At 32.4% G+C, this 26565-nt stretch overlaps 1 protein-coding gene across 1 annotated transcript; it reads right to left on the reverse strand.

Moving 5' to 3' along the window:
• On the reverse strand, positions 1 to 8516 carry LOC137836821 (CRM-domain containing factor CFM2, chloroplastic-like). The gene is made up of 11 exons (XM_068645578.1): positions 7786 to 8516; positions 5862 to 6393; positions 5662 to 5792; positions 4113 to 4406; positions 3874 to 4030; positions 3457 to 3746; positions 2651 to 2710; positions 1322 to 2062; positions 960 to 1176; positions 525 to 655; positions 1 to 424 (listed from the first exon to the last, which is right to left on the reverse strand). The coding sequence occupies exons 1-11, from the start codon at positions 8440 to 8442 to the stop codon at positions 134 to 136; spliced, it is 3501 nt and encodes a 1166-aa protein (XP_068501679.1). The 5' UTR covers positions 8443 to 8516; the 3' UTR covers positions 1 to 133.
• Positions 8517 to 26565: the final 18049 nt, after the last annotated feature.

A 26565-nucleotide genomic window follows, 5' to 3' on the forward strand; every position in this document is an offset into this window, starting at 1 on the left:
TTTGACAGAACAAAACACCAAGCACTTTGAGGAGTGAAGGAAGGGTTCAAAATTAGTGGAGGCTTCATTCTTATAATATTTCTTTTTCAGTTCCTGTTTGGGGTTCTTCCCACTAAAAATTTCAATATGGATGTTACGAACTAGGGCTAAAGATGGGGTTTGAATTTCTCCTAAAATTAAAATTTGACCTAGAGCTTCTCCCACCAATACTTCTTTTCCCTATCCTAGTACCAATTCTTCTTTTCCCTATCATACTTATTCTTCTTTTGGTGTTCCAGCTCCTGTGTATATTGGGTGGTTTTGTCCCTCCCTCTCTACTCATTTTATTAACATATGTTGCAGGGATAGGTTTATCTGTTGGCCAACCCCTATAAAGAATGATGTTACTGGGCTCCCGAGAGACTAGAAGGGAACCTGTTTCTTGCTGCAAGAATAACAGGGGAAAAGAGAAGTTAGCATGAAGGGAGTATTTATTGATCGAGGCAAGAAAGAAAGATTCAACGAGGAATTTTAAGCATGCGCACCTCTAGCTTGAACACCAGCTCCTGAACTGTGGTCCCCTTTGACCTTCCTTTGACATTAACTAAAGCAAGAGGGTACCGTTCGAAATGAACTTTAATTGCTTGCACAACACCAGACGCAATATCGTTCTTTCCTGAGAATTGTATGGCCATGGAAAAGAGAGAGAAGGAGAGATGATTCCTCCCAGTTAGCATCATCGCAGGAAAATACAAAAGAAATACAACACAAGACACATCAATAGGCAGCAGTTCCAGAGCCTAATCATCCAAAATGATTTTTTTTCAAAATGTTGACATCAATTGAAAAGGTGAGAAAGGAAACGCGAACAGTTTTTGTCAAAACTAGTTTATGTCTCTAAAGCGGAACATCGCCCCACCTCGCCCGACAGCCTAGAACAATGAATATTGGCAAAAAGAAAGTATAGCTGAAAACGATACCTATGACAACAACAGGTTCCTTAATCTTTAAGGCCTGCTTCCGTAGAAGAAGCCTCTCTTTGGTTGAAAGATGCACAGATCTAGAAGGAAAACTCATATTTATCACTGGAGCTGATGATTCAGGATCATTTTTTGATGATGAGTTTGATGGCTCCATTGCCTTGCTATTGGAGATGCAATGCTCAGTATCAGCCACAGAATCACTCATTTCATCCAACTGAAATCCACGATAGTTTTACCAAATCAATAATTAAGAAAAAGCCAAAAACAAGTCAAATGAAAACCTTGGAAAAAGCAGATGATAATCCAGGAGATAATTGCAGTCAACAGTTCAATTTTAATCTATAAAGCTGTGTGCTTACTTGTGTTTCCTTGTGAATCAAACTAGGCCAGGATTCTGGTTCTTCTTGTCGAGATCCACCACCATCGATCAGCTCAACCGGTTTATCCTGTATTGCTTGCAGATTGCCAATGGAAGCTTTTATTGAAGAATTCCAACTAGTAGAATTTTCTGGTTCACCTTGATGAGCTCCACTACTATCAATCAGCACATCTGGCTGATCCTGTATTCCTAGTAGATTGTCAACAGAAGCTTCTTTAGGAGAATTCCAATTTATGGATTTTTTTGGTTCATCTTGACGAGCTCCACATCCATCAATAAGCTCAACAGGGTGCTTCTGTATTGCTTGAAGATTTTCAAGAGAAACTTCTTTAGGAGAATTCCAATTTATGGAATGTTTTGGTACACCATGATGAGCTCCACATCCATCAATAAGCTCAATTGGCTGCTCCTGTAGTGTCTGTTGATTGTCAACGGAAGCTTCTGTAGGAGAATTCCAATTTATAGAATTTTCTTGTTCGCCTTGTTTCACTTCATCACTATCAGTCAGCTCAACTGGATGCTCCTGTATTGCTTGTTGATTTACAGAAGCTTCTCTAGGAGATTTCCAACTTAAGGAATTTTCTTGTTCACCTTGATTAACTTCACCACTGTCAATCAGCTCAACTGGCCGCTCCTGCATTGCTTGTTGATTGTCAACAGAAGCTTCTTTAGGAGAATTCCAATTTATGGAATTTGAATAAGTTTCTTGTTTGCCTGTAGCCTTGAATCGAGCCATAAACTATTTCAGATACTATTTTAGAGACTTAATACCAGTAACAACAATGCAATAATAATTCTTACTAAGCTTCTACTAGTCAAATACTCCCATACCGTTATCACTTTTCATTTTGTCCATCTTCATTACAACATAAGAAACTCTCTGAAATCAAGTGCTTAAATCATGGCCAAAATAATTCACACAAGTATTAAATTAGGACAATTCAGTACCATATAACACATTTTTTCATTTCATTAAACCGTAACATATAGTCCTTCACATACAATGAGTGTCTTCTAGTTTTAGTCATTTGACTATAAACAAGTGAATCTACACAAGAATTTCATGTTTGGGTGTTGTTGAGAATTTTGTATGCTGCTGTTGTTCTTTTCATAAAAAAGGGTAAAATTACACCAGTATAATCTTGCAGAAAAACAACTAAAAAAAGAAATACCATTGACACATTCAACTATCTGCTTACTGTCAGCCTCTTTATCTTCAATCTAATCACGTGAAGAATCCATATTGAATAATTCAAATCAAGGGGAGAAATATTTCATCAACACAATACTATAAATGTGGACCGCTTACCATCTGAAGTTTCAGTTCATTTATTTTCTTTTCTAGCATCAAAATACCACGCTTGTACGACTGCAGGAAATGAGTAAAAAGGCATTAGCAGTCAATTCCTTTTTCCAATATATATATATATATATATATATATATGGTGAGTAAGGAAATCCATGCCACAGTGTAGTGGTCACCTTCAAGACCACTAGTAACAGAATTAACTCCGGATATCTACCAAATAAGCATCAACCGTAACGTGCTTTTCCAAGATAAGAAAGAATCTATTTATTATATATATTTTAGTGGGTTCATATGAGTTAAAAAGGGCTGAAGCACTGAAAACAATACAAAATGTTTTTTTAACGAAGGATTGTGTGCTTGTAAAGAAAGATAACTTTTACAACATTAAAGATTCTGTTCAATTCAAACATAAAAAAAGTGCTTCTCAAATTTCATATCCAATGTAAAATAACCATTTTTTTATGAAGGTATTTAAAAAAATATATAGAAAAGGTCATTTTCTGAAAGCTGGTGCTAAACAACCTACAGTCATCATTTTTACATGTGTAATAGGCAAATAAATCTCTGCCCCATCCTACCCTTTTTATTCACAAAGGAAATGTTGAAAACAAAATTCACAGAAAAGATAATTTTCTGAAAGCTCGTGCAAAACCAACCTATACTTATAATTTTACATGTGGTGTAATGTAGCTAACAGGCAATAAACCTCTGCCCCATCCTACCCTTATTTTTCACAAAGGAAGTGTTGAAACAAATTAACTAACTGAAACTCCTACTCAAATAGAGGTTGATGAGGACAATGTTACCTCACGGCGCTGTGCCTCTTTAGAACGCTTCAAAGCTTGCCTTTTATTTAAAAGCTTTTGAAGCCTCAGACAAGGAGGGGCACTATAATTCTTTCCACGATACACAATGATTGCAAAGCCCTTTCTCACTCTCTCTATGGCCACTAATATCCCACCACTTTCTGCCTCTAGGGTCAGAGATATCTGATGAACATCTTCCAGCCTTCCATTGCATATTATCTTCACAAGCTCCCGATACTTCCAATGAAGATGCATATTTTCTACCGTTCCATCAAAAATTCCTCGTCTACCTGAGAATAATAAGAAAAGGTTATCTTGTATTTTAAGTAGCTTTAAAGATGTCAAGCTTTTTATTCCAAATTTAGAACAATCAACTATCTATGGTTGTGAACATCAAAAATCATCTTCACAAATCACCTAGTAATAGGAAGGGTTTCATCATCAAACCAATCCTCCGCAGCATGTATTTCTCTTCTTTAGTAATACCCTCTTTATCAAGTTCTTGTTCTCGGGGACTCTCTGCATTTATCAGATCAGCTAGAAGTTTTTCCACCTTTGCTTTCTTTTCTATTGCCTGTATGTCAAACCTATACCATCTGTAACTCAAAAAGAAAATCTAAAAACCAGCAAATTTGGACTTTTTAATGAAATCATACCATCGACAATTGGATGCTAATTCTTTTAATAGCTAACTCAGCCTTTGTCAACTTTCGTCGTTTAGTATCCTTCTGGAAGTTCGTAACCTTTACTTCAGAATCACACTCTATAGTTCCCCCTTTCTGTTCTGGAGTGACTTTAGCTGATGAACTGTTTCTAGCCTTCAGTCCGTGCATTCTAAATTTCCTGTGCCTTTTAATGACCGAAGACATTGTAGCTGGCAAATAGTCCTTCCCTCTATACAGAACAAAGAATTCTCTATCCCGAGAAAGGAGAATTCCTCCTGTCAGACGCTGCAGAGAAGCAGATATGGTATCATATATATCATTTTGGTATTCTATTGTAATTAAAATCAACCACCTCAAATATTACTATTACATAAAATATATGTTTACTATTGCTACAAAGCCTATGTTTAACAGGTTCTTCTGACAGTTTGCAGATCAGTGATGTAATATTAAATTCAAAAATGATAGTGGATCTGTGTCTTTTTATTCATATCAGGAAAAAGATAAAAGAGATAAGTAAAAAGCCAACCCTATCAGTTTCAAATCTACAGGTCTACTACTCCTGTCCTCAAGAGTCATGCCAGAGGTCAACACAATACGAATATTTTCACAAGATATATTTTACTTATTTTAATTATACACCAAATAAATAAATAAAACATCTCAAGGTGATTACAATCTTTAGTAATCACAAGCACTAAAAGAACTATTTAGCAACTTATGATTAGTAAAGAATTCCATCTGGCGGTTGATCAGTCAACATTATATCATGACCATTAATTTATTGACATTGTCTAAAGAGAGGCATTGCCTGGTTAATCAGTCAATAATAGCAGTTAAATGCAGAGAATGTCATTCCCACACAATATATGGTACAAGAAAAGGAAGTCATAGAATTTAAGAGGCTATACACTTCCATTTATCATATTTAATTATGTTAGAAAGACACCTTAATTGTCATCACCCCTAACCCGCCGTAGTTGGAGCCTCTTTCAGAGTTGTTTTAATTGCAATCTCAGAGTGGTGGTTTAGTACCACATTGACTAGTTATATATAGAAACAAGATGCAAAACCTCACCTTACAAACTAATTTTGTAGAGTTAGGTTAAGCTTAAACTTAAATTCTAATGGTTTAGCCCCCACATTGACTAGTTATATATAGAAACAAGACGCAAAACCTCACCCTATAAACTAATTTTGTAGAGTTAAGTTAAGCTTAAACTTAAATTCTAAGATGGTACCAGAGTGTTGGGCCAACTGATCTTGCCATACTCCAGGGAATGTCTTGAGCATGAGGGGGAGAGTTGAAAACCAGCCTTAATTACAGTTACCTACCCCACCTTAGTTGTGACCTCTTTAAAGTTTGCCTTAATTGTAAACTCAAAAGGAGGAGGTTTATTACCATATTGACTTGTATCACCTTAAAAGATAGTTTTATAAAATTGAGTTAAGTCTAAAACCTAAATTCTAAGAAATTATTTATACTATAAGTGCTAAATTTTATAAAATCTGAAAATTATCAGTAAAAACAATAGCTGACCTTTAACTCTTTAGCCATTATCTTACTGCTGGTATTCTGCACACCTCTTTTCACAGCAATCTTGGCTATCTCACATCTTTCCCAAAGCTTAATAATTGCTGCAGCCAATCCTTGAAGGTTTCTGTTTCTCCCTGTGAAACAAAAGAAGAAAAGTAATTAAACCTAATTTTGGTCAGGTAAGAAAAGTAGCACAAACTTACCTAATGCAAAATGACTAGGTAGAGGTCTGCCAAGTCTCTTCAAAGTGGTCATTTCATCAGCTGTTAGTTTAGGATTCACACCATATGGAAGAAGACGAAAAGGCTTTCTATAACCAGACCCAATGGCAGGCAGAAGATCAGCATCAACAGGCAGAGGGTCACTTCCCCACCAATCAGTAAACCTTGGCCCAAGCCCCATTAGCAAGCTGTCTGTATCTTCAGCTAGCTCTGCCTCATCTGGCAGTTGAAATCGTACTTTATTGGGAGTACCAACACCTAGTATAAGTGCAGGTTTTGCTGCTTTGTCATGTGAATTTTCCGCAGCACATGCTGCTGATTTTGATTCAGATACGTGACTCTCACTTCCATCAAAAGATTTATCATCGACGTTGACAAGTTGCGAAGCATCATCACTAGTGTTGTCTAGTCTCAAAACTTTATCTGATAGGAAGTTAGGATACTTATAATCAGTCCCTCTGTATAGTATTACCTTAGTTCCAGATCTCCAAACAACGAGGCCTCCAGTTTTTCTCTGACAATGAAAGGAAAAAAAAAACGATACAATCAAATCATTTATACAGGGGACACCATAATATAATATCATACTGGAGAAAAAGGCTAAAATGCAGATAGCTCTCCAACTATTGGTTATTGAGGGGGAGGTAAAGAGCTCCTATGACTGCAAACTTAGGCAGAGTTTGGTTATTTCCACTTTATATGCTTTAACTTATAATTATAAATATAACACTTTATTTCCACTTTGCCACCTGACTCAAAAAAATTGCCCGGGTAACAATAAAAACAACAAATTATTATCTTTTATTTTCTTTAACAATATCTTGTAAACTAGAAACAACCTGAAAATAAGGTAACATTGTTGTAATTTTATAGGAAAAAAAAATGCAAAATTTAACAACTAGAACCCGGAACTTAATCAAACCCTGCAAATTGGTGTCAATTATTCACTGGTGTACAGGCAGAAAACTTACTTAGAAGTTTAACAACTTCAAGAGTTGCATTGCTGAGTTTTGAACCACATGGGATTTTTCAATATTCACTCATGAACACTTATGTTTAACAACTTCAGGAGCAGCATTGTTGAGTTCTGAACCACATGGGATTTTCCTACATTTACTTGTATGGCTGAAGTGGTTTTCTAACATTTTAACTGAGTAAAAAAGATAAACAACAATGTCGTTTACAAAGCCAAATCTCATTTTCACTGAACAAAAATTCTATTTGAATAAATTTCTCTAGAAGCATTCCTGTAGGATAAGAAAATAAAGTCTTAGTTTAAATAAACTTCTCTACGAAAACTTGCAGAACAAGAAAATAAGAAGGTAAAACAAGTTATGCTCTTTTAATACCAACTTATGTACCTTAGCCTTTTGCAAAATTAAATTAAAAAAGCTTCTACAGAAGTGCACATGTTGTTTTTGTTTGTATGAGAAACCCAATTCATTTTACCGTTTCAATTTTTTTTTCCAAAGCGTTGTAGATAGGTTTATCCACTCAGTATCTTAAGAATGCAAATTGAATTTTTCCATAAATTAAATCAATTTATACATCACAGCTTTCAAAAAAAGGTTAAATGAGAGACTGTGTCAAAAGTTAAGTACATAAGTTTATTTTAAATAAATGTTATTTTCTTTCACAGAAGTTAAAATTGATTTATGCACCTCCTAAAAGTTATGAGATAATTTTAACAAAAGTTATAAGGTTAACTGCATAAATTGATTTGACCTAATAAAAAAGACTTAATTATTTCTTCTTATTAGTTTCTGTTCAAACATAGTGTTGATAAACAAATTTTTTGAAAAGCTTAATCCAATTTCACGAATGAGTATCCATGAAAGCCAAAAGAAAACTGTGTAAACAAACAGAACTTCCATACAAAAAGTGTCAGTGATGTTTGTTAACTTACCTCCAACAACTCATGAGTCCTTCTCATGTCAAATCTACAAAACTCCTCACATAAGATCCTCACCACCTCGGCGCGCTTCCACAGGTCGTGAATCACGTTCACGATCCGCTCCGTGACACCAGCCTTCGCAAGCCGCACCTTCCGCCTCGCCGAGAACCCTAGCGTAGTTAGCCGCCGAATCTCGGAGTCCGGGAGGCTCAGCTCCGCCAGCGTCGGCACCAGCTCCTTCCGCCTTATCAACTCCTCCTCCCTCCGCTTCCTCCGCCTCTCCACCTCCCTCGCACTCAGCACCGCGATGCCGCTCCCAGGGACCGGCACCGGGTTCAGCGGCGTGCTCCAGCTCGGCTCGAACATTTTCCCCTCGCGCTGTTTCGGGAGTTCGTGAGGGAACAGCACACGAATTTCGCCGCCGGAGGGGGAAGGAGGTTGCTCGGTGATGCCGAGGCTGCGGAGCTTTTCCGCAATTTGTTCAATGGCGGAGGAGCGACGGGATCGGGTTTCATAGTTGGTAGTTGAACAACGAATTAGGAATTTACTTTTGGTTTTGGTTTTGGGGAATTGAAAAGGGAAAAAGTGCAAAGAAGAAGAAGAAGAAGAAGAAGAAGAAGGAAGAGGAAAACTGTAGAAGGAGTGGAAGTGAGTTGCAGGAAGCAACATTTGAGTAATAGTTTGTTACTTCATGGATGTGGAGCATGTGCAACGTTTTTGCACCCAAAATTCTTGTGCGTAATAAAAAAAAAAAATTTTTTTATGCATTTATTATTTTCTTGCAATTTATATTATCTGCTTTCTATTTCTTTTACAATTTACTTTTTTAAAATGTTGTAATTTTCATCATACATATTTTTCTTTATGCAAACTTATTATTTACGGTTATGATTCTTTCTAATTAGTTTTAACTTTATTATGTTTTTGTTTTTATAAGGTTGAACTTTGTTGAGAGTGATTTTTTTGTCTTCTACTTTTGGTTTTCGGTCTTCATGTAGTGGTCTTTTATTGGCGAATGAGTGGGGTGAACCTGCAAAGGCACTCAGTCCAAGTTCAATATGCAAGTGAGTCGAGAGAAAAACATTACTTTTAGCGTTTGGCTTCCTTTGATATTTACGCCTTTTAGATAGGCCTCAGATGTCATGAGTTTGCTCGAGGGTTCAAAAAAGGGCTCAATCGTGTCTTAATCACGATTTACAACTAAATTGACTTAATTATGATTAACTGTGAATTTACGGGTTATGTTTGGATTAAGAGAGTCATTCAGTATTCTTGGACATTCTGTCATATTGACCTTTTCAACTATATGATAGTACATTTGTCTCCAAACTCAAGTAGAGCGATTTGAGTGTCACATAAAGTCTGTGAAAAAAATTATTTTATCTTTAGTTAATTGCTCTTCCCAAAACATCTTTCATCGAAAGAATTATTTGAAAAAAAAAAAAACACGTTGATTTTCTTATATCATATCTAAAAGCTAGTACTAATTTTATGTTATATATATGTTCTGATAAAACATCAAACATGTACCATTAATATGTTAGATTCGTAATATTTCAACCATATAGTTAACATAATTGTATCCCGCTTGTGAATACATAACATATTTAAAATTCCAATATTTAAGATTGTAAACCTAAACAAAATAATCCACAAATAAAAATGTGTTTTTAATTTATAAATTTTGTATTAATAAAAACCATGAAAACTATATGTCAAACAATTGTAATTGTAATTTGGTTTTAAGATAAATTTTATCATAATATTAGAATAAAATTTATGCACGGAATTATTTATTATAATACCACCTATTTTGCTAAGCATCTACAAGTAGTCTCAAATGTTTGTGATTTTTATGGAAAAAAAATGAATGTAGTCTAAGGTAAAAAAAATGGAATTTTATTGATTAAGAAGAAAAAGATATAAAAAAATATGATTATAATTTTGTAAATAAGTTCACACTTATTAGATGAGTTGTCTATCTACATATCACATTGATTTCAATTCTAATAGTAAATGATAAATTGTTTCATTTGTATTCTTTTTTTTCTCTTTTTCTTCTTTTTTACATGATTTGTGTATATACATATATCGTATTTGAAATTTCATTGTACCAAGGCACTGAGTAATTCGAATGAAATAGAGATTTATGCAAATTTTGGAGTATAGAGAGAATGTTGTACGAAAATTAGTGTCTTAACATTTGGTTCTTGTTTATTGTATTCAAGGATTTAAGTGGATAATTTCAAACATAAATTTAATTTTTTTAAATGATCATACTTCATTTTTGCGAGGTTTATATGCTCTAAACCTTTTTGGATTCAAATCAAATTTATAGCATAGGTATAAACTTCGTGATGATCACATTTTTCTTAAGTCATTTTTTTTTTCAATGAACAAGCTTCAACTTGAGCAAAGAGGGATAGTTATAAGAGAGAGTTATGTGGCTTTCAACAATCAAATTTGGCAGCTTCAATGCTTATTTATACATATGACTACCTCGATTTAGAAGATATTTTTTAGAATTATAAAGATATTTTTTATAAAAGTTTTCAAGTATCACTATATAACTTGACATCTCAGCTAGGCTGACACCTCAAACAACAACAACATTTGTCATCACATGAAAAAAATATTTTTAACAAAATAAAAAAGAAATAAAATATAAAAATATGGGTGAACTATACCAAAATTCATATGTTAACAAAACTGATACATAGGTAAACTATACTTATTCATAAAGAATTCTAAGAATATAGTAGATAGAAGCCTATTATACCAATGAAATAGTTGTTTATGAATAAAACCTAATTAAGAATTATAATGAATTTGACAATTATCTCCTTGCTTCAAATTGCAAAAGGTATTTTTGAACTAATTGGACTCCTCTTTGTTGTGTTTGCACACATGTGGTTGAGGGTTTAGAGGTCTAATCCCAAAGGTTCTACATTAGAAGTTTGTTGGGACCAACATAAGTATATATTTTAGACCTTTTCCATAATGTTATCATCACTAAGGGTGTGTTTGGATTAGAGGGTGTGAGGGAGTGGAAAGTTGAGGGTGAGTGGGAGTGAAAGTGTGAAGAAAGTTGAGGTTGTTTGGATTGGGGTATGTTAGAGTGGATGTGTGAGGAAAGTTTATTGGAAATTGTGAGTGATGTGATAGTTGTAAGAATATTATAAATTATTTTGAATAGTAAAGTTTGTGAGATTACAATTTTACCCTTGTATATAAAAAAAGAATAAATAATGATTAATCCTATTTCATATTTTAGTTAATTGCAATTTAAAATTAAAGTATAATTATATTATTTAACATTTTATTAATTAAGAATTATTTTTTTATTTAAGTTAATTTATTTACATAATTTTAATATTATAAATGATTTTATAAATTATGTTATGTTATATATATACAAATATATATAAAATTAATTTTAATAATAATTTTCATTATTATGAATAGCAAAATGAATATATTTTAAAAAAAAATAGAAATTTAGAATATAACATGAATATTAAGTAGGTGTCAAATATATAATATAAAGTCATTACATGAAGAACATAATAATGTTAATTAGAAAAAGAAAAGACATTCCCAGTAATAACATTTGAATCCTTCTTGTGGAGACCTTCAAACGGTTTTCTAGAAGACATATCTTATTCCGTTGTATGATAATAATTTCATCTTTTTCATCGGCAACGTCTTCAATGCACCATTTGAAAAAATTACAGCCTAGAACCATGTCACTTCTAATCTGTTTTGAAGAAAACAATAAAATTAAACAATGAATAAGTTTAAAATAACATTCTTAAGTTTGTTTGAAACCTAATTGAATAAATTTTACCTTGTAGTTGGGACAACCCCAAAAAAAAATTTCAGCATTTTTTTGTGTTGTCGTTATTCTCAAAACAGCAAATTGTCCACAATCACAAATAGGATCAACGAAGGCACTTGTGGTCCCAGTAGCATGGGTAAAAGTACCACGTTTTTGCACACTACAACTAGTACAACTAGATGACGACGTGTTGTGATACGCAGACATTAATGACACTTAACCAATGTTGTCGAAGTAATAAGATGGTAAAAAAGTTGCATTAAAAACAATATGATTATGTAAATAAGTAGCATAAAACCTTAACAATAACAATGTCAACGTAAAAAATAACAAACACAATTCATCAATGTTCAACATGAAACTTAGAAATAAAAATAACAATGACAATAACATAATAATAACACACTCAATGGCCTTGATGACGTCGAATGTCAGCCAGAGTAACCTCCATTCTGTCCATTCGGGTATTCATCTTTTCTATGCCGGACAAAATTTGATTTAACAATTCCCTTTGAGTGGGGTTTTCCTCCTCAGGTTGACCACCTTCAACATCTTGTGGTGGCAATTCATCCTCTTCATCATCTTCTTCGTTTGCATGTTGGGGTCTACCAAGTTGCCATATGCCATTGACCTGGAATATATTTAACTTTGTCATACTTTTTTTGCCAAAGTAATGATTCCAGCCTAGCATTATTGCTTGTTCATTGGACAAGTCAAAGCCATACACCTGCAAGATCCTCGTTATCAAATTTGCATATGGGAGAGGCATCTTGTTATCCCGGCATTTGATGATCTGATGCATTATGTAATGAGGCCAATTAATGCGTACATTATTCTTGATTAACCACATAATGAAAATATCTTCATTCAGCAGTTGTGCATAGTTGCTTCCTCGAGGGCACAAGATATGCACCCATGTGTAATGCAACAGTCGGTCATTCATCTTCAAACTACCAACATTTTTCAGATTTTCACCTTGAACATCTTCACGAATCATGGTGGATAGTGCTAGTGCTCGATCAAAATTCACTTCCTCAGGGATCGTCCCGGGGGTTAACTTAAGACCGTCATACTGTAGATGAGCAATGGTCATCCAATCCACTTCTTTGATGTGTATCATTTTTCTGCAAATCTCAATGGCAAGGTGACCAGCAGGTGTGAATTTTGCATTTGTATACAAAAACCCTTACCAAATCCTCATAATATGGAAGATTAATTCCGAGGAAAGGTTGTAAACCTTGCCAATTCAGAAGATTTTGGAATTCAAATCCTGGACCAGCAAAAAATGGAGTATGCATCACTTTTGGTGGTAATACTGCTCTTGCGTGAAAGTTCTTTTCAAAAACCACCATTTGACGCCTGGTACTGAAGTATCTTGAATAATCAAGAACTTCTGGAATCCTTGTTGGTGGAGGAGGAACATCAACATCTTCTGCTGGAGATTTACCCTTACGGGTTCTGTTACATTTGTGGGATGATGATGCCATCTATAATGCAATTACTACAATAAATAACTAAATAGAAGTTAACATAATATCATAAAGCAATAATGCAAGTTCAAAAACCAAAATATTACATTGCTAATGAAAGTAGGAGTTCACAAAACAAAATATTAGATGTCCAATAACTAACACAGACAGTCAAATATTACATGCCCAATAACTAAGAAAGAGAGTCAAATATTACATGTCCAGCTACTAACAAAGACAATCAAATATTAGATTAATAATAATTAAAGGTAACCCCCACGCAGAGATATGAAATCAATGCCTAGTCATAAAGCCAAACAATTTTGTCATTCGACGCTCATATGGCATCCCAAATAGTTGCTTAACTCTTCCGGGATGGTCACATAAAAACTCATAGCATTGATCCATGAGTTGTTCATCTTGAATGTTTAGCTCCACGAGCATTGCCCAAATATCAGACTCTGAGTACTGGTATGAGGCATGGTGTCAATGGTGGTGTACATGCTCAGCATATAGGTCGTTTCTTCGTCTAATTTCGGCAGCTATATCTTGAGTTGTCGTTGCCTGTGCACGAGCAATATTAACCAACTGAGAGGCATTTTCATTTCCATCCTTCATTGATGACACGCATTGTTGAAGATTAGTATTCAACATTGCAAATTGTTCATCAATGTCGTACATAGTGGGGCCTTTTCTCTTTGATCCTCGGGATGAGGATGTGCCCGCAGAGTCAGCAGACAGCATAGAAGGAGTGTTTGATGGTGTGTCTGAAGGAGTGTCACTAGATTGGAATTGAGCAGCAGGTGATCGTGGGACGTAGTCATCTGCCTCCTCAAAGTTCGGTGGTTCGGGGATATAATCCATATTATTCTCCCCAAGGTTGACACTGAAATTGGTCATGTCAGGAGGTGAATTCATGTCACGGGCTGTCCTCACCCGACTTCCCGTGGCTCTATCATTAGACCACAACTCGTCCATGAGGTCATAATGGCGAATGGGATTGAAACGCCATTTTGCCGCAGATGGTTTGGCCTACATACATTTCACATATTAGTATATCATTCAAAATGTGAAGTTAAATGTTCATGTTATCATTGTACCTTAATCAGCTCACTCCAAACTTCGTCCTCGGCTTCAAAAAGTTTGGTGGTCTGGTTCCATGCGAAACCACTCAATCCACCAAACAAATCATGGATTTCCCTCCACCTGTCTTTCAGGCTTTTCTGTCATTTCTTCACATTATTTTTCTTAAGACCCGATAAACCAGCCTCATTTAAAGCCATAACTATGTTAGTGTATCCTTGAGTGGTCCAGCTACCATCAATTCTACACCCTTTTCGTACCTCGTCAATCATTGCATTGAGCAAAATTAGGTCCATCTCCGCCGTCCACTTGGTGAACTCTCGATAAGAACCTGATGAATTTGAAGCCACATTTTTTCCGCGATCCATCTAATTAACTTAAATAAAGTTAGGATGACAAACATTGAAAAATGCTAGAAAATATATTATTTCATTAAATTAATTGTTTACATAATCTTGCCACATTTCGTTTGCTATAGCGTCCCTAATATCACACCCTATCCTGTAATCATGTTCATGAGCATGGGTGGTGCTTGATTGGACATCTTGTTCTAACAATTCATTATTTACTTCTTCAAGCAGAGACTCATCATTGTCGATCCCGCGTAGAAAGTTATGCAGAATACAACAAGCTAAAACAATTTTTGTCATAATATCCACATCATAATGTGGCTCAGTCGCACTGGCTATAATTGGAAAACGTTTTTTAAGCATTCCAAAGGTTCTCTCAATTACATTCCTAAGTGATGAATGTCGATGATTAAACAACTCTTTTGCATTTTGTGGCCCTCTTCGCGAATATTCTTTCAAATGGTATCTCACCCCGCGATAAGGTGTTATTATATTTCGTTTTAACATAAAACCTGCATCACCAAGATAGTATTTTCCTACAAAGATTGTGGAAAACTGGGTTAGTATATATTACTACAACCTTTTAATTTTTCTGCACACCCAATCCCCTATAACTAACCTTCTAGAATAACCAAAGGATCGCCTCGTACTAAAGCATCTTTCAATATCCTTGAATCGGAGGCAGTTCCTTCCCAACCGGCTAAGACATATGTGAACTTCATGTCAAAGTCACAGGCTGCAAATATGTTTTGGGTTAGCCAATCTTTTCTCCCTCGAAAACGAGGCGCATCAGCACGTGCAACCTTAGCACGTACATGACTCCCATCTATGGCCCCTAAACAATCCTAATGTAAACAAAAATTCATAACTTTAATTAACCACAAACTACAGAAGACATTACACATAATTTCAAGTAATATTTTTATTAACAAACCTTAAAGTAGGGGAAAAATCGACTGTTGTTAAGGATGTGTGGTTCTACAACCGTTCCATTTGGTTGAATTAAGAATTCCCCCTCCAACCTTAAAATGACACTCAAAACATTATGAAAGTGGCGGGAAACTGTTTCTCCAGACCGATGGAAAAAGAATGACACACTTCGATTCTTCACATTATGCCCAATAATGTGCAAAAATTTCGCTATACTTGTTCTTCCACAGTTGATCGATATGCATCTTTAACAAGTCCAGTTCCCCGTATTCGTTCACATAATTTAATGAAAGCTTCCGGTCTCATGCGAATAATGTGACGAGATTGTTCAGTGTGAACCAAGTACTCCATCAATTCTTGTCTGCGACACTTTTTTCGTGGTTGGGACTCACTGATACAGTTGCTTGTAGTAGGCATTGTGCGTAACAATTTCAATCCAAAAGCAATCATACAAAGAATCATGACTGATGCACCTTCATTATTATTTTTTATTTGTTCTTCGATTTGTGAAATTAAGTTCATGTTCGCCGCAACAAGATCGTTATAAATTGCAACTGTTTCCTCAAAGTGTACCATCTCTGCCTCGTCATAATTTCTTTCCGAATTCATACCGAACGCGGTTACCGTATCGGTGTAAAAGTACACCAATACAATTACCCTAAAACGTACTTTTAATTAATTTTAATAAAAAAATTAATCAAAATTACTATATCATTCAATAACATAATTTAATCAAACAACAAATAAATATAAACAAATAAAATAAAAATAAAACCTAAAATTTCTATTTCTACTTCTAAAAATACTCATTTTAAATACATTTATTTTTATCTTTGTAATAATTTATGCACAATCTAAAATAATATTAACTACAGATTATTAATTTTTATTTGGATTCTGTAAACTTATTTATCTTTGTAATAATTTATTATCAATCCTAAAATAAACTTTTTCTAACTTTTTAAATTACTATAACATTTTTTTAACATTTAATTCTAACACCAATAACCTATGTGAAATACAAATTAAAAAATATAACTCAAAATGATATTTCTACTTTAAACTTTTACTGTTATTTTTAATTAATACAACATTTTAATAATGTTTTTTATTATAACATTAATAAATTATGTTTAATCTAAAAAATGAAAACCCTATCAAAATATTTTTAAAATTTTTAATTCCATTCTGTCAAAATAAATTTTTTTAAATCTGTTTCATAAAGAATTCATTTTGAAATAAATAATTACTTTCTACATTTATAATTAAAATATCAATTAAAAATAGCACTTCTAAAATATCATATATAAAAAAACCTACAAATTACAAATTTCTATTTCCACTTGTAAAAATATTCATTTTAAATACATTTATTTTTATCTTTGTAATAATTTATGTACAATCTAAAATAATATTAACTACAGATTATTAATTTTTATTTGGATTCTGTAAACTTATTTATCTTTGTAATAATTTATTATCAATCCTAAAATAAACTTTTTCTGATTTTTTAAATTACTATAACATTTTTTTTTAACATTTAATTCTAACACCAATAACTTATGTGAAGTACAAATTAAAAAAAAATAACTCAAAATGATATTTCTACTTTAAACTTTTACTGTTATTTTTAATTAATACAACATTTTAATAATGTTTTTTATTATAACATTAATAAATTATGTTTAATCTACAAAAATGAAAATCCTATCAAAATATTTTTAAAATTTTTAATTCCATTCTGTCAAAATAAATTTTTTTAAATCTGTTTCATAAAGAATTCATTTTGAAATAAATAATTACTTTCTACATTTATAATTAAAATATCAATTAAAAATAGCACTTCTAAAATATCATATAAAAAAAAAGCTACAAATTACAAATTTCTATTTCCACTTGTAAAAATATTCATTTTAAATACATTTTTTTTATCTTTGTAATAATTTATGTACAATCTTAAATAATATTAACTACAGATTATTAATTTTTATTTGGATTCTGTAAACTTATTTATCTTTGTAATAATTTATTATAATCCTAAAATAAACTTTTTCTGACTTTTTAAATTACTATAACATTTTTTTAACATTTAATTCTAACACCAATAACTTATGTGAAATACAAATTAAAAAATAACTCAAAATGATATTTTTACTTTAAACTTTTACTGTTATTTTTAATTAATACAACATTTTTATAATGTTTTTTATTATAACATTAATAAATTATGTTTAATCTACAAAAATAAAACCCTATCAAAATATTTTTAAAAATTTTAATTCCATTATGTCAAAATAAATTTGTTTAAATCTGTTTCATAAACAATTCATTTTGAAATAAATAATTACTTTCTACATTTATAATTAAAATATCAATTAAAAATAACACTTCTAAAATATCATATAAAAAAAAACCTACAAATTACAAATTTCTATTTCCACTTGTAAAATTATTCATTTTAAATACATTTATTTTTTTTATAACAATTAAATCTTATAACAAAAATTACAAAAATATTTTTAAAATTTTGAATTTTATTCTGTCTAAAATAAATTTTGTAAATCTTTTTATAAACAATTCATTTTTAAATAAATAATAACTTTTTACATTTCATACAAAAATTTAAAAATTCACTTCTCTTTAATCACCTAAACTTTAAAAAATTTTGTTTTCATTCTGAAAATCATTCATTTCATACAAATAAATATTTTTTTAAAATCTTACGAAAATTATAACTATCTACAAAAATTAAAACAATAAATCAAATAATAACATTAATTTACTAACTCCTTAACATAATTAACTAAACTAAAGTCTAAACAAATTATATTACAATCAACATTACTTTACTAACTCCTTAACATAATTAACTAAAATAAATTCTAAACAAATTATATTACAAAACCATAATCATCCAATCATAAATATAAAACAGAAATAAATAAATAAAAACTTTACATAAAAAAAATTAAAAACCTGAAGATAAACAACAACAACAGCACAATAGGATGACTTAGGATGAAGAACACTGCCTGAAAATCACATAAAAAAAATTAAGAAACATAGAATTCCAAAGAAATATAGAACATAATCGATTATGCTATCAGTTATACACAGAGAATAATCGATTATCATGGGATAATCGATTATGTTGGTAGGCAAAAATACAACATAATCGATTATGGCACACAATATCGATTATGCCTGTAAATTTTTACAGATAATCGATTATGTTCTTTGAAAAATCGATTATCTGCCCCATAATCGATTATCTGACTGGTTCTAATTGAGGCATAATCGATTATGCACCATTGCAGGAAAAAGCTCTCACCTCACACGAACCCAGATGAACCCAGATTAAACCAGATGAACCCAGATTAAACCAGATGAATCACAAGAACAACCCCAGGACGTGAGATGAACAAGGTATCCTAACAGAAACGCAGATGGCTTATAGGAATCTCTCCAACCACACTACAATGCACTCTCTGATGGCTCGGTTTCTTTGGTTTTCTGTGAATGGAGGAAGGAACTTCATGTTGTTATATAGCCAGCTTCACTCCCACCTACCTCACCCCCTCACCCACTGCATTCACTCTCCTTTCACAGATTCACACAGAGGCAAACGATTCCTGAGCCAAGTCAGGAATCTCATGGCTTCATGTGGCATGCATGCAGAGGGGGCAGGGGGCACTGTTTCTCTTGATTCCAGCAAAAGAAAGGGTAACGTTGTAACTTGCTTCGGATGACTTGGCACTCCCACTCTACAGTGCAACTTTCTCTTCATCTTTGCACAGATAAACATTTCACTCAAATTGATCTTTCCTTCCACACTCACCCGCAAGCATGCATGGATCCAAACGGGGTGCTGTTGTGACTTCCGTCGTCGCCAACAGTGGCACCCCTGGATCCAAACGAAGCCTAAGTGCCTTCTTAGAAGGGGCAAAGAAGGTTACATGGATTTTAGATTGTTAGGTTAAATTAAGGGTGTTTTTTTTTTCTTAATTTTGAATCATGACATGACCACATCTTTTTGTGAATTTATAAGAAACTTTAATTATTATTGGACTTTTTTTCTTTCCTGTGGATGTTTCTTTTGACTTGATTGGTGGGCACTGTCAATTAAAGATTCTTTATTAGTGGGTGGAATTTATTTAGCAGAATATGTAAGTTTTTTTTTATTAAATTAAAGAAAATAAATAAAATAATACAAAAGTTATAAACTCATTAAGCGTCTTACTTAATATAATAATTTTATTGATTAGCCTGACAAAGTACAACATAATTATTAGATTATTGAATTTTTTAAACATGCTATGAGGAATTATTATGTATTTGAAAGAATTAGATTTTAATGACAAATAGTTCAATTTTTACACAATTAACTTTCGACTATTTGTTGAGATATATTCTTTGTATAAACAAATATTCATTGTAAAAAAAAATCATCTACCTAAAAAACCGAAAAGAGATTATAGCAATTAATAAGAACTTCCCGAAATTTATCAATTAATGTGTGTGTAAATTTATATTAGATAGTCAACAGTTAATATTTAATATTATAAATTATTCAGTTTACTTTTAAATATTTTCACACAAAGTATAGTGATAAAAATATCATTATCACCACGTAATTTTAAAATCAAATTATTGAACAATAAACACATAAAGACTAAAATTTGATAAGTAATGTTAGATTATATTTATCATAATTTGTTTTTTTGTTTTATCAACAAGAAGTTTGTTTTCAAATATTTTAAAACAATATCTAATGTGCCTAATGTTATTGGATTCTATTAATATTCAATTATTCTTATATAATAAATTTCATATTTTAATTACTAATTCTTCAAAATTAAATCCATGTTAGGTGTTTTTTAAATTGTATGAATGTTATACTTTTATATAATGAGAGATAAATATATACAAATAAAATAAAGATAAATGCTAAATATATAGAAGTTAACGATTTAAAAATTGTATAATCCATAAGTGAGTTTATTAACTTTCAACTTATAATAATTTTTTAATTGCTTATGCAAGTCATGTTCAGTTCCCTAGTAATTTCACCCAGTCATACATTGTGGGCTATGTATGTAGAAATTTAATTACTAGTAATTAGCATACTATATAGCTTAATTAATATATACAATATCTTCTGCATAGTGTCATATAGACTAATTAATATTGGCATTGAAGAATAGTAACTCTATGCGACTAAACCATTTAAAATTAATTGGATTAGCAAATTTGGTAACTAATTTCATACAGTAATTTTAATAAACTATGCGTGTCATATGAAAATATGTTTAATATATTTAATTTCTAAAACATACGCAACAAGTTGAAAACTATTAAATAATAACAATATATTAAATAAATAATACTTATTTATATATATATATATATATTAGAATGTGATAAAAAAAAATACACAAAATGAATATTTGTAAGTAAATATCATTGGCCAAGTTATAAATAGTCACATATGGATGCAATTTTCTATCCCCACAAGCCATTACAAAACCCTAAACTCCTTAGTAGCACTCATGGCTCTTATTCTCTTAAAATTTTCCATTTTGTTTTTTCTATTCTTTGTAGTGAAGCCATCTCCCATTGTTGAGCCAAGAAGCATAGAAGGTTCGGAGCATTCATTCACCAGAACTCTCCGAAACCTAAGGGGAATCAAAAGGGGACAAAGGGCTAAAGGCATGATCGAACTCAAAAGCTACCTTAAAAATTTCGAAATTCAAAAATTAAAATTTTTCTTGTATACTAACAAATAGCAGTTACAAAAAAATATAAAATATATATGTTTTTGAATATTTTTCTCTTATCGTGATATGTTATAGAACCTTCATTTAGTTGTTTCTAAATTATTGGATAGGAGACTTATATCAAGATCATGGAACGTGGCTAATCTACGTTTTTATTATAGCTAATTAAATATTTGTAATTTTTTTTGTTGATTTGTCTGATTAATATTTGGTACAATTTGATTTATTTAAAATTTATGTTGATTGAAAATAAGATTGTTTATACATGGTCATGATAGGGTTCTAACCCTTTATGGAGCCGAACAATTGTCTCAGTCCAATACCAAGACCACGCTAGGGTCCATGGCATTGAGTAATTGTCTCAGGTCAATACCAAGACCATGTTAGGGTCCTAACTCTCCATTGTGCCAAACAATTGTCTCGATCAAATACCAAGAACAATTGTCTCGATCAAATACCAAAAACCATGGAAGGGTCCTTACCCTCCATGGTGCCGAGCTAGAGGCTCAGTCCACTACTAATCGAAAAAACCATGGAAGGGTCCTAACTCCCTATGGTGCCCTCAAAGACAATATTTTCATCATAAGTATGTTCATAATATGTATATTAGTGATGTATATATTCAAAAAATGAGCAAAATAAAACACAGTTTTTAGCCTCATTGGCTTATGCTTGAGGTTAGGGGGTTGTAGCGTTATGGGCCAAACCTGATGTTAAGAGATATGTAGGTTGATTGGAGATTGTCGGAGTAAACTTGACTTTTAGCCTCATTGGCTTATGCCTGAGGTTAGGGGGCTGTATCGTCATGGACCATTGTGTATAAAGAGGTTGTCTACCGATATTTATATTTAAAGACATTAATGTCGTATCAACGTAAATCAAGAGATTATGAATAATCAGCCTTAAATAGGAGACAACATTTATTACTGAATTAAGTCAATAATAAGACCACTTTCAACTCATATTTGACCGTACACTCATTATATTTTATACTCACTTGAAATTGTCAATACTATTGTTTGGAACACTAATATTTTAAAAACCTAATAATAATCAAATCAAGGTTTTGTTTTTATAAAAGGTTACTAATTAATATGCTAGTTGACCATTAAGGAAGAGTATGATAAGATAAAAATAAATAAAAAAATAGATTGAAAATATGAGATTAAAGAAATTCTTCACATTATTTGTTATGAATCAAGATAAATATTTTTTTTATAATTAAATATGAGAATCATAAATTATAAGATTCATGTACATTAGAATTTAAAATATTGCAAATAAAGCCGAGAAATCCAGAATAATGTTAGTCTTAACAAATCCTGATCCAATCTAGAAATATTTGCCAATCCCTATTTCTCTTAGCCAAGCAACTATTGGAAAAAAAGTTGTAACCTTGAAGAAAGCTAATATTTTTACATATTTATTGATATTTTGAATCCATTTTAATTATTTTATTTGAAATTTCATCTCCATTTGACTTAGATTTTTAGAAATGGATATAATATACCAAATTAAAAATATCTTAATTCTTTTGAAAATAAAGACGTTTTGAAATTGTTGTTAAATTAGTCCATCTTAATTTAGGTTTGATTTTCAAAATTTGAATTCTAACATAATTTATTCATTAATATAATGTGTCTTAATTTTAATTATATTTCTATACTTTTCTACTAAATTTTTAAAGTCTTATCTTGATTTGTGGGTGTTATTTTCTTCGGGATTCTTTGTATTTTTCCAATTTTCTCATATAAAGTGTTGTCTTTTGAATTTTCTTAGCAATAATAGAATGAAAAATTTGACTTGTTTTAAAATATTCAGTATTCTTGGAGCATTTTTGTCCCATTCACTACTTAATTGTTTGATAGAATCTTATCGTCCGGAACATTAATTAAGTGGTGCAGTTGTGCCAGACTCTCAATTAAAATTCAACTGCATGAAACTGTGTAAGGGATGCTTTATTCATACTACTTTAGAGTGTCTTTGCTTCTACCTTTTTCTTGTTCACCATGAAGGAAGAGTATGAATCATCTGTGTATTTAAGAAAGAGTGTAAATATGACAATGCGAGTGAGAAATTATTTTGTTTCTTCTCTCAAACAGTTTAGAAAGTTGAGTAAAGTGTGTAGATTAATAATTTTTTACTTCATTGTTATTTATTATTTTTTTTAGCACACCTTGCATGTGAGTATGTGAGGTTCAAAGATTCATGAAAACATTCAGACATTAGTGTTACCAGTGTTGAAACTTGGAATAAGTGAATTGATTATGTGTTTTTTTTAGTAAATAATCAATTACAATTATTGATAGGTAAAAAAATGAAAGATAATCCATTATATATTTTTTAATTTGATAATGGAGAATATGGAAGATATTCAATTTTTATTTTTGTGCGTGCCACTATCAAGGACTCCTCCTTCTTCATCCCTGTCATCCGTGTTTTGCTTCCTGTTCTCGTTCGGGTATTGGGGCCCAGAGAACTATTGTTTGATGCACATGTCGGTCACTCCAGCCTTCAATCTTCCTCTCTTACTACTTTTCCTCATCTTCTCGTCTCGTGTTACTGTCCCTTGGGAACACAGACTCGGATGGTACTTGCAGAAGATACTCCGACGATCAAGTCAGTAAAGGGTTCGACTCTCGGTTGTCAGAGCACTGTAGATAATGACGTACCTGATTCTTGGAATCTGCACTATTTATATTACCTTAATAGGCTTTTGTTGGTGGGCCGAATTAGGAGATTAGTTCGTGTTTAGGATTGCGCTAAATAACCTTTAATGATGGGTTAACCTTGCTGACTTGGTCAACCCATGACTCATCGTCATGGGTTGGTCGGTCACGTGCTACCTCGTGGCCTTTGTTATCACAAGTGAGTGATCAGATGATTTGTAATACTGACCGAGTCTAGGTGACTGTCCAACGTACTAGTACACTTGATATGAATCCAAATTAGAAATGACAGTAAATTGAGAATTTAGGGTTACGGAACAAAGTAAATTAAAAAACAGTAACAATAAAAACATGGATAAAGGAAGGCGCTACAAACAAAGTTTGATAAGCCTAAGGATGATTGCCACAAGAATTGGTGGATTCTTGATAAGATCGCAAGATGCAGGGGAAAACCCTAGCAGAGAAATACTCTCTCTTAAAATTGCCAAAATATTCGTCCCCCATTCTGATTTCCAAAAGTATATAAATACACATTGAGTTATAGGTCTTGACTCGTTTGTAAATAAAAAAAATAAAAATACAATTCCTATAGTTCAAGAAATGATCATTTGTCCCAGTGGTTAGGTTGATACTTTGTAGTTGGTCTTGAGTGCAAATCCTAACTCCAAATAAAATAATAATATTATTTTATTTTAAATATTCCCAGCCTGTTGTGTTGTGCTCATATAGTCAACCTTAGCCTGTGAATGGATAACAATTCGTTGTGCTATCACCAACCATATTGTAAATAAACTCGATATGATGTAAACATAATTCTTGGATAGCCGTTACCTTTTCATAATCTACACTACAAAAAAATGTGTAAAAAATGGCGGTTTTAATATGGCGGTTATTAATAACCGCCACAAATTTCAGCATAATACGTCATTTCATTAACCGCCACAATTAGCTTTCAAATTATGTCATTTTCAACTGTCATAATTTTCTTTCAGAGAAAACTTTTTATTCCTTTATTCTTATATTTACATTTTTAACTTGATTTAAAAATCCTTCAGATTTTCACTTGAAAATTGATTTTCTTTTTGAAAACTTAAGAAAATAATTTTTTTTTGAATTTCAGTTTGGAAAAACCCTAACTCTTAACACTCATCACTCTCGTCCCTCTCTCTGCCTCACATGAACCCTAACCCTAACGCTCTCACGAACCCGTTCTCTCTGCCTCCACACAAACCTAGCGCTCTTCGCCTCAACACGAACCTAGCGCTCTTCGCCTCAACACGAACCTAGCACTCTCTGCCTCTACACGGAACCGATTTGAAGGTAATTAACCTACTGTGCATTCCTTATACTTATGGTAGTTTGTCATTGTTAAATCTAGTTTTTCATATGCTGCTTTGTCCTTTACATTTTAGGTTTTATGCAATGAACCCTAACACACTCTTCCTCCACACGAACCCGCGCTCTCTGCCTCCACACGAACCCGCGCATCATTCTTCTTGTTGAGATGTTGCAGGTAACATGAATGTCAGCTCCTCCTGTGGTTTCTATGGTCATATAATTTTTAGTCTGTCTGTGTCTGGTTGTGATTGTACTTCCAGTTTCCCCAAACAAATTTAGTAGTAAGAAAAAAATTTAGGGTCGAAATTTGCAGCTATTTCCAAATTAAAGAACTAACTAATATTTTCGTTGGAAAAACACATCTTTAGAATTAGGAGAATAAGATTTAGAATCGCTTACAGTTAAAGTTGTTTTTCACCTTATATAACTATCATATTATATGAGAATCAGAATTAAGACAGAAAAAGTATGCCACTGATGACACTATGATAAGAATTTGGAGTGTCAAATTTTGCTGTCAGCAAGAAATGTGCTACATTTAGCATTACTTCAGATGGCAACAGAAGTAATTGAATAGAAAATTGACTGTATAATTGAAACCACCATTCATCCCTCCATAATATGACAAAATTAGATCTCTCTGTTTTCTTAACCTTGTAATATGCAATACATATCTGTTTATGGTTTTACTTTTGTATTATAAAATCCTTTAAGTGAAAGCAATCCCTCTGTTTATTTCTTATTGTTCAACTGTGAAGGAGACAATCCCCTTAGCTCAAAATATTGTCATAAAAAGAAGAGAATAGGACCATTGTATGATGGTAACTGGTGTTGTATGATGCACCTTCGACAATGTGAATTGGGTAAAAGAATCATCATGGAAAAGGTGTTAGGGAAGTTAACTAATAAAGAAACCATTGTTAGCTTTGGTTTCGATTGAAGGAACGTGTTGTTGATCTTGATGTTGTTGTTGCTTTTTATGTGTTAGGGAGACTTCTCGTTTGACGCGTTGTTCGGGAACCTCGTGGGCGAGCTTCTTCCGTCCTTCAAATTGGAGGAAGCGGAAGCGGACGACGGCGAGCCGAACGGGCATATCCGAGTGTCGTCCGATGCAGCCAATAATTATTAATATAAATAAAAAGATGTCTTGATTTTAATTTGTTTAAGGTCTTGATTTTATTGTTGTTGTGTTTTGGTTGGAAGATTGATGGGAGACTCTACAATCTTAAGAAAGATGTCTCAGTTCAAGACTCTAAGCATCGAAAGACACTTTCTGAGGTGAGTCTCGAATCTACTTGGTTTGTGTTATGCTAAAATTTGCAATTGTTCTTGCTGAGC

This window comes from Phaseolus vulgaris, chromosome 4 (genome assembly GCF_000499845.2).
Source record: "Phaseolus vulgaris cultivar G19833 chromosome 4, P. vulgaris v2.0, whole genome shotgun sequence".
NCBI lineage: Eukaryota > Viridiplantae > Streptophyta > Magnoliopsida > Fabales > Fabaceae > Phaseolus > Phaseolus vulgaris.